We start from the raw sequence: 15,936 nt of genomic DNA, 5'->3' as shown, positions 1-15,936 counted from the left end.
CAACTTTGACTTTCATATATGTCTTTAGTAGGCTATAATGTTAGTTAAATCAGCTCATTCCACTAGCATATCTGATAAGTCAAATTAAGAAGCTAGAGAGGGGTAAGTAGTTAGTAACTCACTATCCAACTTGGACAGCATGGCTCGTTGTAATCAAGGAAGAAAAAATCGATAATATCGGCGAAATATCGCCGATATTATCGTTTTTTTAGAGATCCGAAATTTTTTTTACTATCCAAACCATTTTCGTCAAAATATCGCGATATTATCGATAATATCGCGATATTTTTAAAATTATCGATAATATCGTAATATAATATTCAAAAATATTTTAAAATGTTGAAAATATCAACATATACTACACTTCATCAAAGCCCCAAAAGGCTAACCAAGTCATGATTTTCTCCCCGAGTGAATGAGCCTTTTATAGGCATTCTCGGCATGCTCACTGCCCTCGCTGGGCGATGTGGGACTCGACCAAGGAAAAAAAATAGAAATTTCGGCCGAAAATTCATACCCACTTTAAACGGCCATAACTTTGTCAAAACTCAACCAAATCAAGCAAGACAAAAACAAAAGTTGTAGCCCGCGAAGAGACGAAGAGAATGGTACCTCACACAACATCTGAATCGTCGTGGTTTGTCCGGAAAATGCCTCTAAAGTCACTAAGGTCGCCTGAAACTGGGTAAGATTCAAATGAGTATAACTTTTTCAATACTCAACGAAATTGAGTGAAACAAAAATGAAAGTTGTACTACTCGACGAGACGAAGAGATTGATACCTTGCACGCCGGCCAATTCGCCGTGGTTTGGCCGTAAATTGCCTCGAAAGCTACTGAGATCGCCGGAAACTGGGTAAGATTCAAATGAGTATAACTTTTTCAATACGCAACGAAATTGAGTGAAACAAAAAGGAAAGTTGTAGCCCTCGAAGAGACGAAGAGAATGGTACCTCACAAAACGTCTGACTCGTTGTGGTTTGGCCAGAAATTGCCTCGAAAGCCACTGAGGTCGTCGAAAACTGGGTAAGATTCAAATGAGTATAACTTTTTCAATACTCAACGAAATTAAGTGAAACAAAAAGGAAAGTTGTACTACTCGACGAGACGAAGAGATTGATACCTTGCACGCCGGCCAACTCGCCGTGGTTTGGCCGGAAAACCAAAACGTATTGCCTCAAGGGCTGGTACATGTGAACTTGTGACTCCAACTAGGTAAGAGCCAAATCTAATTTGGGACCTTCTATCCTATATTTGTGGACAACCATCAAATGCTAAAGATTAAACAAACATAATATGTTCTACTGCTTAGCAAAAAAAGCTACAAACCCTTTGCTTATCAGCAAAAAAAGACAAGTCCTTGCACTAGATATACTTTCAAATTACGTTGAGTAGCAACCTGATATATGTATTCGGACGAATTATAAAACAATTGACACACTCCTGACTTCCAAAATTCAATTCTTTTACTTTATATAAACTTGAAAAAACATAATCGGCATCCAAATTAAAGTTTAGTTTTATTCAATGTATTGATTTTCAATCGTTAATTGATATACTATAATTTGGAACTTCAATGCCTAGACGCATGCTTATGCGTAAGAAATTTAAAATGTCAAATTCGGCACATTAGTCTTCATCATTTTATTCACTTCCCTTTTTTTTTTTTAATATCCTAAATAAAACCTCCAAATATTGTACTAATTCATTATATATAAATGATTATGGTGTGTTTAGACTTCTTTCATTAATTACTACATATTTTCTACACTCACAATGTTTGTCAGCTCGATATATAATCAACTTGATAATGATAAATCCATCATGCAATGCATTTCCTTCCAATTTTTTGTGATAAACTAATAGATAATTGACTAAATAAACATCCTACAAAGTTTCAATAAAAATTTCCAAGTTTTTCTTACAATTTCCGTGGTTTCCATGTAATTTTTATCGATATCGATATTTTACCGATATTTCCATCGATATTTCCGTGTTTTCGGATTACCGATATTTCCGATATTACCGATATTTTCTTCCTTGGTTGTAATACCCGGCCCGTATTTAAAAAAAAAATGGTTTTATATATGGGTGTATGTTGGTTAATTATTTTTACGTAATGATTTTATTTGATTTATTTTTATGCAAGAGCCTATTCTCGGTATGTAAAATAGTTTCAATGTAAAATCCTTTTTTCCTACAAATTATTTCAAAAACTAGCTATTTCATGTTCATATGTAATTAGGGATATTTTTAGTTTGAATTGGAGAAGGGGATTATGATGAGTTTGGCTAGATTTTTCTCACAAAGGCTAAGTGGCGTTTTGGCAACCATTAGAGAATAAAGGGAAGGGGTTAGTCACTACTCTAAATAGGTTGAGGTGGAGCGTTTGTAGCATTAGGAGTTAATGATTTGGTGATTACTCACCACTCTAAATGTGAAGGTGGAAGTCTAATTAAGGGTGAGTTGGCAAGTTTGTATTAATTAGGAATCTAAGAGCTAAATGTTTGGTGATGATTCATCCTCCAAAGTTTGAAGAGGTGGGATTCATATTCCTTAGAGATGAACGTGGCCTTGGATGCTTGTATCCACCTTGCATAATATTGATTAACTTCCCACTGAGAAGTTCTCGTGTGAGTTCCCAGAAACAAAACAGTGAAGGCGTGGTCGGGGCCCAAAACGAATAATATCGTGCTATGGCGGAGTCGAGCTCGGGATGTAGTGGGGGCCTTTTGTTATTAGTTTTTGTTGTGAATTAATTTGTGCATTATTGTTATTCCGTTACATATTCAATAAATTTTAATTATTTCATTTTATTTTCCACCATATCTTGGTTGTAGAATTTATTTCTATAGCTAAGATATGGCACACACCCTAACTTGTGGATAGTCTTTATTCGCGGGTCGGGGCGTGACAAAATGGTTTCAGGGCTTAGGGATTAGATACCCTAGGATAGTACATGTGGTGGTTACCCGATTTGTTGGATAGACTTGAAATTAGAATTCTATTGAATTTCAGATGTTACGTTCTTATATAATATTTAGATTTGATTATCTTGATTGTTGGTAATTTCTTGGTGAACTAGAATGCGTGTGTAGACTTGTACTATAAATTATAAGAATTCCATGTCACTGGAAGAGCTACAAATCGTAGAGAGTAAAGTTATATATGTGTGGGTGTGTCTGCAAATTTATGTATGTATAATGATCCATATCTTTTGGAAATTGAGTTTTGTTTTAGGAAAACGTTGGATGTCACATCCTGGCCCGGACTCCCACATTTCGGGTTCAATTCCACCGTAGCACGATATTGTCCGCTTTAGGCCCCGACCACGTCCTCACGGTTTTGTTTCTGGGAACTCACACGAGAACTTGGCAGTGGGTCACCCATCATGGGATTGCTCTCACGCGAACTTGCTTAACTTCAGAGTTCCGATGGAACTCGAAGCCAGTGAGCTCCCAAAAGGTCTCATGCTAGGTAGAGATGGGAATATACATATAAGGCTTACATGATCCACTCCCCTAGGCGATGTGGGATGTAACATTGGAAGTATTTTAATGATGTTTCTTTATTTCACTATACTTATTTGTGTAATGGTTTTATAAAAATAGTAATTTAACTATTTGTTGTTGTTTAACACTTGAAATTGGTTCGCAGGAATATATTTTATTGAGTAAATGTTAGTAAATTTGATGGTGAAGCAAATTCGGATGTAATTCATTCCTACCAAGGAAGAAAATATCGGTAATATCGGAAATATCGGTAGTCCGAAAACACGGAAATATCGATGGAAATATCGGGATAATATCGATATCGATAAAAATTACATGGAAACCACGGAAATTGTAAGAAAAACTTGGAAATTTTTATTGAAACTTTGCAAGATGTTTATTTAGTCAATTATCTATTAGTTTATCATAAAAAATTGGAAGGAAATGCATTGCATGATGGATTTAACATTATCAAGTTGATTATATAGCGAGCTGGCAAACATTATGAGTGTAAAAAATATATAGTAATTAATGAAAGAAGTTTAAACACACCATAATCATTTATATATATTAAATTAGTACAATATTTTACACTTTATACATTGTACCATTCCTAAAAGATGTAAAAGTTGAATTATTTACCATGCTTTTCTTTTCTCACAACGTCACACACCACCTACACACACACGCCACCGACACACACACGCACAAACAGGATCACACACGCCACCACACACGCACACCACACACGCACACACGACTTATATCTGGAACCTTCTCTCTTCTCCCTCTCCCTCTCCCTTCTCCCACAAACACACACACAGATCGACAGATCTCTCGAATTCTCGATCCTTCTCTCTTCTCCCTTCTCCCATACACACACACAGAGACCTTTCTCGATCCTTCTTCCACATGGCATTCTCCTCCTCCCTCGCCTTCCTCCTGGTCCGCGTATTCCGCCTCGTCGGCGAACCCAGGAACTCTGAGTTCTCTTGATCCTTCTCCGCCTTGCTCACCGATCCCACCGATAACAACCCCACCTCTGTCGTTGACTCCAACGACGACCCCCAATCGCCCCCAAACCCCAACCTTAACCTCCACAACAACCACCCATTATCCTCCTCCCCCCGGAGCTTGCCCCGCCGGCGCCGCGCTCGCCTCCGTCTCTGTTCCCCGTCTGCTTCAACCCAAGACCACGCCTGCTTCGCCGTGGGGACAGACCACGAGTTGTGGATCTACAACTGCGAGCTCGATCCGTTCTGGAGTTGTGGATCTTTCGCCGCGACTTCGACAACGGCGGGGGAATCGGCGTCGTTGAGGCGCAGATCTTAGGTTTGAGCATGGATTGCAGAGAGATCTGGGCAGCTAGGGGGACGACGCAGCCTCGGCTGCCTTTCCGACGACGGATCCACGACGACTTTTTCGATAATATCGAAAATATCGCGATATTATCGATATTATCGATAATATCGCGATATTTTGACGATAATGAGACGGATATGTGAAAAAATATCGAAGCCTCTGAAAAACGATAATATCGGCGAAATATCGCCGATATTATCGATATTTAAAACCATGATTCCTACTCACAAAGGAAAAAGAAAGAAACAAAAAAGGGCCATTGCGAAATGAAATTCTCATTCCTACACGAGTTGGTAATGTTAAATCTCATTCCTACATAGTTTTAGACTATGTGATGAGTTATAAAATTTTAAATGACATGTGATGAGAATATAGGAATCCAATTAGTAAGGTGATTGGTGAGGTACATTTCCGATTTGTATAACCATCAATTTTCCTACACTGATTTCATTATTGAGTAATTTTCAGTGAAATGACTAATTTCATTTTCCTCTCAGGTTCACTTAGAGGTATTATGCTAGAGTTGGAAGGCCTAAATTGGAGAATTGCAATCCACTTGAAATGGAAGGGTAGTCTCCGTGCAACCACTCTAACTAAATACATCATCAATGTTTTTCAACTATTACTATAATTGTTGTTATATATTTAACTATGTTTTGGATATTTGTTTATCTTACTTATACAAGGATTAAGGACTTACAAATCTCGAGTATGAGATTTATTTTAAGGAGGGTAGATTGTAATACCCTGTATTTAAGAAAAAAAATGGTTATATATATATGGGTGTATGTTGGGTAATTATTTTTACGTAATGATTTTATTTGATTTATTTTTATGCAACAACCTATTCTCGGTATATAAAATAGTTTCAATGTAAAATCCTTTTTTCCTACAAATTATTTCAAAAACTAGCTATTTCATGTTCATATGTAATTAGGGATATTTTTAGTTTGAATTGGAGAAGGGGATTATGATGAGTTTGGCTAGATTTTTCTCACAAAGGCTAAGTGGCGTTTTGGCAACCATTAGAGAATAAAGGGGAGGTGTTAGTCACTACTCTAAATAGGTTGAGGTGGAGAGTTTGTAGCATTAGGAGTTAATGATTTGGTGATTACTCACCACTCTAAATGTGAAGGTGGAAGTCTACTTAAGGGTGAGTTGGCAAGTTTGTATTCATTAGGAATCTAAGAGCTAAATGTTTGGTGATGATTCATCCCTCCAAAGTTTGAAGAGGTGGGATTCATATTCCTTAGAGATGAACGTGGCCTTGGATGCTTGTATCCACCTTGCATAATATTGATTAACTTCACACATGTCTCTTTGCCATTTGAACACATATTAGAGCTAAGGTTTTGCTTAACATTTGTTGTTTGTCTATTGGACCACATTTCATTGTTAATGATGAGAATAACATTTGTTGCCTTGTGATTGGAACACATTTCATGGTGATGATTAGATTAACATTTGGTGTGTTTCTATTGGAACACATTTCATGTCTATTGGAACATATTGTTAAGGCTTTATGCCATCTTTCATTGTATTTTTAAATCCCTCATATATAGTGAAATACGATGAAAGCAAACCCCAGTGGATGTAGTCAATTTGGTGAACCACTTAAATCTTATGTGTTTATGCATTTACATTTTGAGATCTTTTCCATGAGAAGCACTTCCACCAAACTATCCGCAATCTCTATTTATCTCTCTTGAGGATGATGTACAAAGAGTGTGAGACAAATCCCAGAAAAATACATGAGCCTTACCCAACAAATCTCTCCATCAAACTACTATCATTTTCATCTATCAAAAGAAAGATATCCAAGACTAGAAATTCGTCCAGCCTATTTAACAGATCAAAACACCATCATCTATATATTTTATTATAATACTTCCTTCATGAGAGTTGTTCCTCTGTCTCTCTACCATGATATATCAAAATTTCAGAAACATCCAACGGTGTGACCGTCCATTATGTCTGAAATACCAACTAATGTCTCTAATCCCGCAGAAAACTGGACAGCCATGTTATGAGCACCAAAACCCCATTTTTCGTAACTCGAATCGAAACACTTCCTTCACAAAAGTTGTTCCTTATCATCTCCTCTATAACATATCCAAAAACCATGACAATCGAATATATTTACTGACTTATATCCCAGTTCGAACAGCTGATAGTTTTAGCTATATTAAAGAAGTAGAAGTGGTGGGCTAAAATAAAAATAAAAGATGATGTTTGGAAAGGGAAAAGCTAGAGACATAATTTCATGCCTTATGGCATTTGAGACATATATTTTGTTACATCCCACATCGTCCAGGGGAGTGGATCATGTAAACCTTATATGTATATTCTCATCTCTACCTAGCACGAGGCATTTTGGAAGCTCACTAGCTTCGGGTTCCATCGGAACTTCGAAGTTAAGCGAGTTTGCATGAGAGCAATCCCAGGATGAGTGACCTACTGGGAAGTTCTCGTGTGAGTTCCCAGAAACAAAACCGTGAGGGCGTGGTCGGAGCCCAAAGCGAATAATATCGTACTACGGCGGAGTCGAACTCCGGATGTGGTGGGGGCCCGGACCGGGATGTGACAATTTGGTATCAAAGCCAACCCTTGGTCGGATGCGTGCCGACGAGGATGTCGAGCCTTTAAGGGAGGTGGATTGTAACATCCCACATCGTCCAGGGGAGTGGATCATCTAAGCATTATATGTATATTCTCATCTTTACCTAGCACAAAGCTTTTTAGGAACTCACTGGCTTCGAGTTCCATCAGAACTCCGAAGTTAAGCGAGTTCGCTCGAGAGCAATCCCATGATGGGTCCACTGGGAAGTTCTCATGTGAGTTCCCAAAAACAAAATTGTGAGGGCATGGTCGGGGCCCAAAGCGGACAATATCGTGCTACGGTGGAGTTGAGCCTGAGATGTGGTAGGGGCCCGGGCCAGGATGTGACAATTTGGTATCAGAGCCAATCCCTGGCCGGAAGTGTGCCGACAAGGACGTCGGGCCCCTAAGGGCGGTGGATTGTTACATCCCACATCGCCTGGGGGAGTGGATCCTGTAAGCCTTATATGTATATTCCCATCTCTACCTAGCACGAGGCTTTTTGGGAGCTCATTAGCTTTGGGTTCCATCGAAACTTCGAAGTTAAGTGAGTTCGCGCGAGAGCAATCCCAGGATGGGTGACCCACTGGGAAGTTCTTGTGTGAGTTCCCAGAAACAAAACCGTGAGGGCATGGTTGAGGCCCAAAGCGGACAATATCGTGTTACGGTAGAGTCGAGCTCGGAATGTGACATATTTCACTCTAACGATTATTTTCTCTAACATGGATGTCTATTCTTTTCTAATAAAAACAGGTTGCCCGACCAAGATGGACGAGATGATGAACAAATATATATGGAGTGGTCAACGAGCAACATTTTATATGATAGATTATAGATTATTATTTTGTTAATATTATGATTATATCACTCTTGTTACTAATCAATTTGATTTATGTTGAAGTTGCAGGCTTGTTAGATAAAGTGTGAGTATTGATATCTATGTAAACATGACATATACATATGCATTGCAAAGCAAGAAAAAGAGTTGTGCTGTGTCAAGTGCTCACTTGTGTAAAGTGTTTAAGTTGTGAGGATATTCAAGGGCTAAAGTTTGCCTTGAATATAAAATAATGAACCGTGTATATGTCAAGCATAGGGTGCAGAGCTTGAGTATACAATTGGTTGATTATATAATGAAATCTTGTATATGGCAGGCATAGGGTGCAGAGCTTGAGTATACATTTGGGCATCGGGGAAAGTGCATGTTTAATAAAGTGGAAACTGAGAGTTTAATTATAAAAATTGGGTTAAGGGATGAACGGGAGTTAACTCATATTCTAAGGTACTCGGAGCCTGGTATAAGCATGGTATGGGACGTGCAAGCTTGGGTGTCTTAGGTATGTGTTGATGGGATTAGATGGGAGTGAGTACATTCATACATCTCACTGCATACATTTTATGTATTTTCAAGAGCTACTCATTTCAATTATTATTTTAGTTGGTATTTTTGTTATGAATTAATTTTGTATACTAATATTTGTTACAATTTAATTATTATTTTGTTAGTAGTTTTTGTTGTGAATTAATTTGTGCATTATTGTTATTCCGCTGCATATTTAATAAATTTTAATTATTTCATTTTATTTTCCATCATATCTTGGTTGTAGAATTTATTTCTATAGCTAAGATATAGCTTACACCCTAGCTCATGGATAATCTTTATTCGCGGATCGGGGCGTGACACTCGTATTGTGTTCGTATTTTGAATGGTATTCATTGGGGACCAATTACCTGTGATTCTTACCCATAATTCCCATTTGCCATGCATGCCTTTTTGTTATGGGGTTGTTTTGCCTTTACAGTCTGGATTATTTGCTTGGCCAGGGTTAAAACACAACTTGTAATGACAAGTAGCAGTGATGAACATCAAAACCCTTCACGTGTTTCATTTAGTGTTCTTGGCCAGCCATCAAACACTTCACATGTTCGTTTTAAGGCCAATTTGCACATTTGCAATGTAATTTCGTTTACTCATGCTTAGTGACACAATCGCAAATGTTAATAGTTCATCTATTATATAATAAGAATGAACGACATATTTGATATTTCTTTCTTGAAATTAGCCTAATCGTTTTGTTATGAATTGAAATAGCTTTAGCTTAAAATTCATGATTAAATTTTCTTCCCAATGGTTGCTTGTGACGGCAATGTTTAAGTAGACTAGTAATAGTAGGAGAAATTTTATTTAAAGCATTCAAATTTGGACAGGGTGTAGCTAGACATAAAAACCCTCATTGATGATTCCACCAACTTCAATTAATTTTTTAATTAGAGAAATGCTAAGCAACTCTCTAAAAAATTAGACTCTTTAAAGACTCTCTTTATCTCACAGTTTAACGTCAATTTTCATGCCAATATTGTAAAACATTGTACCAAAAACATAAAGTGGCTGAGAGTTCATAAGAGTCCTACTTTGAAAGAGTAACCTTGCCATTTCTCTTTTAATCAAGCAAGATGCTGGACTGTTGACTTTACTTGTGTTTTAAGTTTTTAACATTCAGTTATGCTATCTGCATGGTTGACTAGGTTTTAATTGGGGACAAGGATTGTCTGCCCTCCACTTCATGTGCCTTCCCCGTGCCCTCTTGTTTGTGTGGTTATGTTGACGTGGCTTAACCGTGACCACACAAAACAGGAGAGCACGGGAAGGCACCAAAAATGGAGGGCAGACAATCATTGTCCTTCAATTGGCGTACATAAATCCTTTTCATATCGCTTTCATCACAATAAATAAGTGAAAGCCATTGTGTACAAAGAGTACCATTGACGCTAATCTATTGAATGAAATGTTCACAAAAGCAGAAACAGTCAAAATCAACTAGCGCGCTAGTGATTTTATCACTCATCGTTTATTGAAACGTTGATTCAGTCATATATTAGGTGAAGCAGATGCAAATATTTGCTAGAAAACAATGGATCTATATTTTGATTGAATTTATACAAGTACTTTAAAGTTTGAAGAAACAAGAACAAGAGCTAGCTAACATGAAAGAACTCTTTATAACACAAAAATAACAAGAACATAATATATATAATTATATATATATATTTATACAAGTACTTTAAAGTTTGAAGAAACAAGAACAAGAGCTAGCTAACATGAAAGAACTCTTTATAACACAAAAATAACAAGAACATAATATATATAATTATATATATATATATATATATATATATATATATATATATATATGTAGTGATCATGAAAAGAAGCTAGGCAACAAAATGGTGGATGATAATTCAATTCCTCACAACATTCCAAGATCTTATAGAACAAAATCTTAAGCATAAAATGGGAAATAATTATTATCTTCCAACTTCCAAGACATTTGACAATCGACATAATTATAAAGTAATATTTTTACACTTCCTTTTCTAACGAGTTCCCTTTGCTAATCAAGGCACTGGAAAGTTTACCAAAAAAAAAAAAAATCAAGGCACTGGAAAAGACTAACAATTAATTAAGATATTCCAATCTGCCCAAAAAACAAGCAAATCCTCAGAAAAAGTTAGCATTTCCATGATCTGGTGTCACCGTATCACTAAAGAAGTGGTCTTTCCCTAGAGCAGCAGCAGCAGCACCTTCATCAAACAGCCACTTCTCAAGAAACGACAGCGGCAACTGGCCGCTGATAAGATCCGGCTTGCTTTCGCCCTGGAATAGGCTGGCCTCCGGCGACATGGATGGAGACAAATCGGAATTCGAGGACTCAAAACCGAACAGAGACTCAAATGTATCAGATAACTCAACATTGCCACTATTCGCAGTATTTGCCACAGATGTGGTTCCCTCACTAGATGAATAATGCTGATAATCTGTCTGATTATTAGCCAAGTTGGTTAATCTAGCTGATTTATTTGGTGGGTTTTTCATCCAACCTTTCAACAATCTTGAAATGTTCTCAGTGCTTGAAGCATAAGTAGAATTGCTTGATTGATCTAGAGTTGGGTTTTTCAGGTTCGAAATCGAAAACCCATCTGCGGGATTCAAATCAGAACTCAAAGCCAGTGGCTTTTCTGGGGAAAGGGCATCTCTGAGAGCTTGCCTGGCCATGTGGATGTCTGTTTGAAGCCTCCTCTCCCATTGTCCTCTGGATATTGCCTGTGAGGAAGAATTACTGTTTCCTTGATCTTTAGAGTGAAGGCCTTCAGTGCCTCCTCCTGCAGCTTGGAGCTTGATCAGCTTCTTCCTCAAGTGTGTGTTCCAATAGTTTTTAATGTCATTGTCAGTTCTCTGAGGGAGGTATGAAGCTATTGCAGCCCATCTGCAATCACACATTCAAAGGTGCTATTATTAGATTTGCAGAAACCAAAACTACCCAAATTAATTGAAGATATATTGGATCTTTTTCAGATTTAAAAAAAAAAGATTGGATCTTTTGTATTATTAGATGTAATGTAAATAGAAATTCTAAAAATTAAACAATATGGTGCGTTTTAAAATTACCTATTGCCCAAAAGAGCTTGAAGGTGGATGATCATCTTCTCCTCATGGTCAGTAAAGTTACCACGCTTGATCCCTGGCCTGAGGTAATTAGTCCATCTAAGCCTGCAACTTTTACTGCATCTATGCAGCCCTGGATTTACCAAAATAGAACAACGATACATATTAGTTTTGATTCCCAAAGAAAAAGAAAACCAAAATGTGACAGTTTAAAGGTAAAATATCACAAATTTTAAGATCCTTCCACTAATCTCAAAATTAAACAAAACCAATCTCATTACAAGCAAAAACCAACATTTTACTCCCAAAAAATGGAAAGAAAAAAAAAAGGAAATTTGAAAAGAAAGAAAATCTACCTGTGTTGGTAGGAACAGCCCTCCAATTTCCAGGACCATGTTCTTGAATGTAAGAGACTAAACTGATGTCTTCTTCAGGAGTCCAAGGTCCTTTCTTGATCCCTTCTTTGTCACAGCAAGGAGGCCTCCCCATAATATTTTCCCTTTCTTTAATCAAATCACCAACGCAAAAGTCTCCCAAGTGTCTTGCTATCCTCTCACACACCCACTTGGAACTACGTTTATTTTTTTTTGGAAAATGCTAAGACAAGAGACTCAATACTAAAGAATGGAGGTTTTGGTCTGCATAAATAGACAAATGAAGCCGAGAGAGAGAGAGAGGGAGAGAGGGGAAGACGCTGACCCAAAAGATATCAACAACAGAAGGGCAAGGGTAGCAAAAGAGTCAAAAGGTGACAGCAAGAGCATTTATTCAATGGCAGCAAGGCAAAGCTAAAGTCAGATGTAGTGGCACCTCAATCTCACTTCTTCCCCGTCCCCCCCCCCCCCCCCCCCCCCCCCCCCCCCCCTTTTCTCCTCTCTCCTCTCTCCTCCTCCTCCTTCCACTGCCTTGCAAAACCGCGTGGCATTCAATGTGGCTCAACTGGGGAAAACCCGTCCTTTAATGTGCTCTTAAACGCAACATGTCATCACTAATGAATTATGTGATTCGCTTTCAGCAGCCTCGGCACTGCTCCTAGTTAAAAGTAAAAAGTCAAAAACCTTACAAGCCCCCCTAGTAATTACTTGGAACCGAAGTCCCTAATGCTTTCTTATCAAAATTTTGCCCCTACACTCTCCTTTGGAAGTGCTTCGTGAAGAAAGTGCTTCTCCAGAAAGCTTTTTTAACTCATAGTAATTTTAACTTTTGTTGCCTTTATGATCTTTTTTTTATTGTCAAAAAGTAGTTTCAAACATGTCATTTATATCATTTTTCCATGTTTATATTACCTTATCGATATGATAAAAAATTTAGCTATAAGAATGATTCGGTTACATAACATATTATAATTAATATGAATAGTTTGATAATGTTATGTGGCTGTGCTACGATTATATATACTAAAACAATTCTCATGATGAAAGGAGTAAGTTGGACTTATCTTGAACCATAACTAATATGTATATGGGGGTGTAATGGGTGTTGGATTTGTTTCATGTAAAGACTTTGATTTCACTTGACATCATAGAAAATTAAGAAAGATAAAGTATGATCAATTTGTTGAGTAGCCAAAATGCAAGACGGGGACATACATGGTGATTGATCTTGTTTTCTCATGCATCATAAATGTCGGCTAACCTACATGGATAGAGAGGTAGTGATCAAAGTCAACCATGTTAGCTACTCATGGAAATCACTTGCCATATGTCTATTACATTGCTTATCATCTTATGATCTTATCCTTGGAATGATTCCCATAAATAAATAATAAAAAAATTAGATCATCTAAGATTATGTTACGTACTTATGTCATGAATCAGAATGATATCAAAATGTTTGTGTGAGATAACTATTCCTTAGGTAATTAGATATATAGTTGCTCATGTACGAGATACTTATTTTAACGTCGAATGAGTCGCTTAGTTTTTTTTTTTATATGCTAGTAAACACATGATATGTCATTAATCAGACTGATATGCATATCTTGAATACCTTTTCCATTCTTGTAAGCAAGGCAACATTTATCCACACACTTGAAAGTATGTATTTGATTTTTCGTCTCCAAAATTGCTTGTGTCAAAAGAAACAACAAAATTACTTAGCTATTCACTTTTTGGGCTTCGTATATTTTTTCTTGCCGTTACGCTAAATAATTCTTAAAAAAATAAAAACCCTACAAATTATTGTTCCTATAGTGTGCAATTTGGATTTGGATCTCATCCGGATCCTAGAGATTCTCACATCCTAATCATTCATCGTACATCGTACAGTTAGAAATCATTTGAATTTTTTTATTTAAAATTAAATACAAATAGTACCTGACAAAAATTAATCACACGATATACGATAAATGACTATAATATAAAAATTCCTAAGATCTCTACAAAGAATATCTAGAGAGAATCCTCCGTGCAATTTCGATTCATGTGTTATTCTTACCATTGGGAAGTGACTTGACTAGGGGATGGTGGGACCTTGGGAGGCATGGTCTTGTGGAATCTTAATTAGTCCTGATTGTAATTATCTTGAGCTTGGACCCCTCATTTATGTATCATCCATCAAACAACGAAGATGATAGAGAGTTTAGAGAGTGAAAAGCCTGGCTTTGCGCTTTGCACTTAATTCAACCGGCTAATTAATGGTCCTACCGTCCCCATAAATATTTAAGCTTGGTCGATAATCAAATTATCTTCTATAATTACATGTTTCTAAATCTTCTTCCAAGTCGTTGAAGTAGTAAAAATTCAAAGTCGATTTTAAACCGTTACAATATATACTGAAAAGTGAAAAATGTAATTATTCTGATGTATGTAGTTAATTGATAGCAACCTATAATCTTCGAGTAATGTTATTCATACAATGTTTTTATACCATATTTATATACCATTTTAGGTGACATCTGATGTGGATAGCCACATCATTTGAAAAATTTGCAAAATCCAAGGAAATGAAGGAGAAAGACTCGTATACCACAATCATCATTTAATTAACTAGTTTTTCTTAATTATTATTTTATTAAATAATGAACTAAATTTAAAAATCCGATTAATTCAAATGATGTGGCTATCTACATCAAATGTCACCTAAGATGATATGAAAATGTGATACAAAAATATGGTATGAATATCATTACTCATAATCGTCACATTTTCTGTTTGTATCATTTACTGTTTTTTACCACCGAAATTGTATACACGCGTTGTATGCAAGAACGTTCTCGTGTGCCCGGTTAATTGTAAATATATAGAGCTTTATGTAATAAAAAGGTTTCTCGAGTATAGTCAATCCGGAAATGAAGGGGCTGATTTGGAACCAGGAGGCGAAACCCTAGCAGAAGAAGAATGGCAGATGCATGTCTGTGTTGTGCATATGTTTAATTGTTTGTGTAAGAAGAAAATTATACATGCATGTGCCAATTCTAAATTGTCACCGATTCTGTCATACTGCAATTTCCATGTGCCCTTTAATATGGACAAGAATTATCTGCCCTCCCGTGCCTTCCTATTTGTGTGGTCACGGTTAAACCACGTCAACATTTTATATTACTATTCATTTTTGTCTTATTATCTCTATAAAAAAACAATATAAAAGGTTGATGTAGCTTAATCGTGACCACATAAAACAGGAAAGCACGGGAGGGCACCGGAAATGGGAGGGCAAACAATCATTGTCCCTTTAATATATATGCAGAATCAAAATTCCTTCTTCTTTCTCCTTCTTCTGATTGGAAATTTATAGATGCGCGTGGTTCCAATTAGTCTGCAATCTCCATATATGATATCTTTGTATATATATGCATTTTTTTTAAAGAAATTTAACGAAAAGTTTCCGGTACTGTTCATTTTAACGAAAAACTAAATTTTTACACTAAAAGGTCAATCATTGTACTATTCACTTTATCATTTATTTTGTCATTTTTGTTAAAATTCAAAGTTTTCAAGTCATTATCATTAGTTTTTTTTTTTTTTTTTAAATCATGCAGCCTGCACAATTCACAAAATGATCCAATTGTATGACAGTATCTCATGCATGATCAGTTGGCCAT

General features: G+C 36.6%; 1 protein-coding gene across 2 annotated transcripts; it reads right to left on the bottom strand.

Annotated features, from left to right (window-relative positions):
* Nucleotides 1-10,731: 10,731 nt before the first annotated feature.
* On the bottom strand, nucleotides 10,732-12,727 carry LOC103404442 (myb-related protein 306-like). 2 transcript variants are annotated; one of them, XR_011577981.1, is made up of 4 exons: nucleotides 12,251-12,727; nucleotides 11,898-12,027; nucleotides 10,888-11,715; nucleotides 10,732-10,851 (listed from the first exon to the last, which is right to left on the bottom strand). XR_011577981.1 is itself a non-coding variant. In XM_070817051.1 (3 exons), the coding sequence occupies exons 1-3, from the start codon at nucleotides 12,381-12,383 to the stop codon at nucleotides 10,950-10,952; spliced, it is 1,029 nt and encodes a 342-aa protein (XP_070673152.1). In that variant the 5' UTR covers nucleotides 12,384-12,727; the 3' UTR covers nucleotides 10,732-10,949. The 2 variants fall into 2 exon arrangements, 1 of the variants encoding a protein (XP_070673152.1); XM_070817051.1 differs by having other exon boundaries at nucleotides 10,732-11,715.
* Nucleotides 12,728-15,936: the final 3,209 nt, after the last annotated feature.

Source organism: Malus domestica, chromosome 17, assembly GCF_042453785.1.
Source record: "Malus domestica chromosome 17, GDT2T_hap1".
Taxonomy (NCBI): Eukaryota; Viridiplantae; Streptophyta; class Magnoliopsida; order Rosales; family Rosaceae; genus Malus; species Malus domestica.
Note: the sequence above shows the minus strand (reverse complement) of the source record. Positions and strands in the feature narration are given on the sequence as shown.

Bases quoted from the DNA above. Each gene is read 5' to 3' on its own strand.
- LOC103404442 (XM_070817051.1), bottom strand. From the start codon at position 12,383: ATGGGGAGGCCTCCTTGCTGTGACAAAGAAGGGATCAAGAAAGGACCT. The intron at 12,028-12,250 runs GTAGATTTTCTT...TGGTAAATCCAG, and splicing joins GGCTGTTCCTACCAACACAG to GGCTGCATAGATGCAGTAAA. The intron at 11,716-11,897 runs GTAATTTTAAAA...GTGTGATTGCAG, and splicing joins CAAGCTCTTTTGGGCAATAG to ATGGGCTGCAATAGCTTCAT.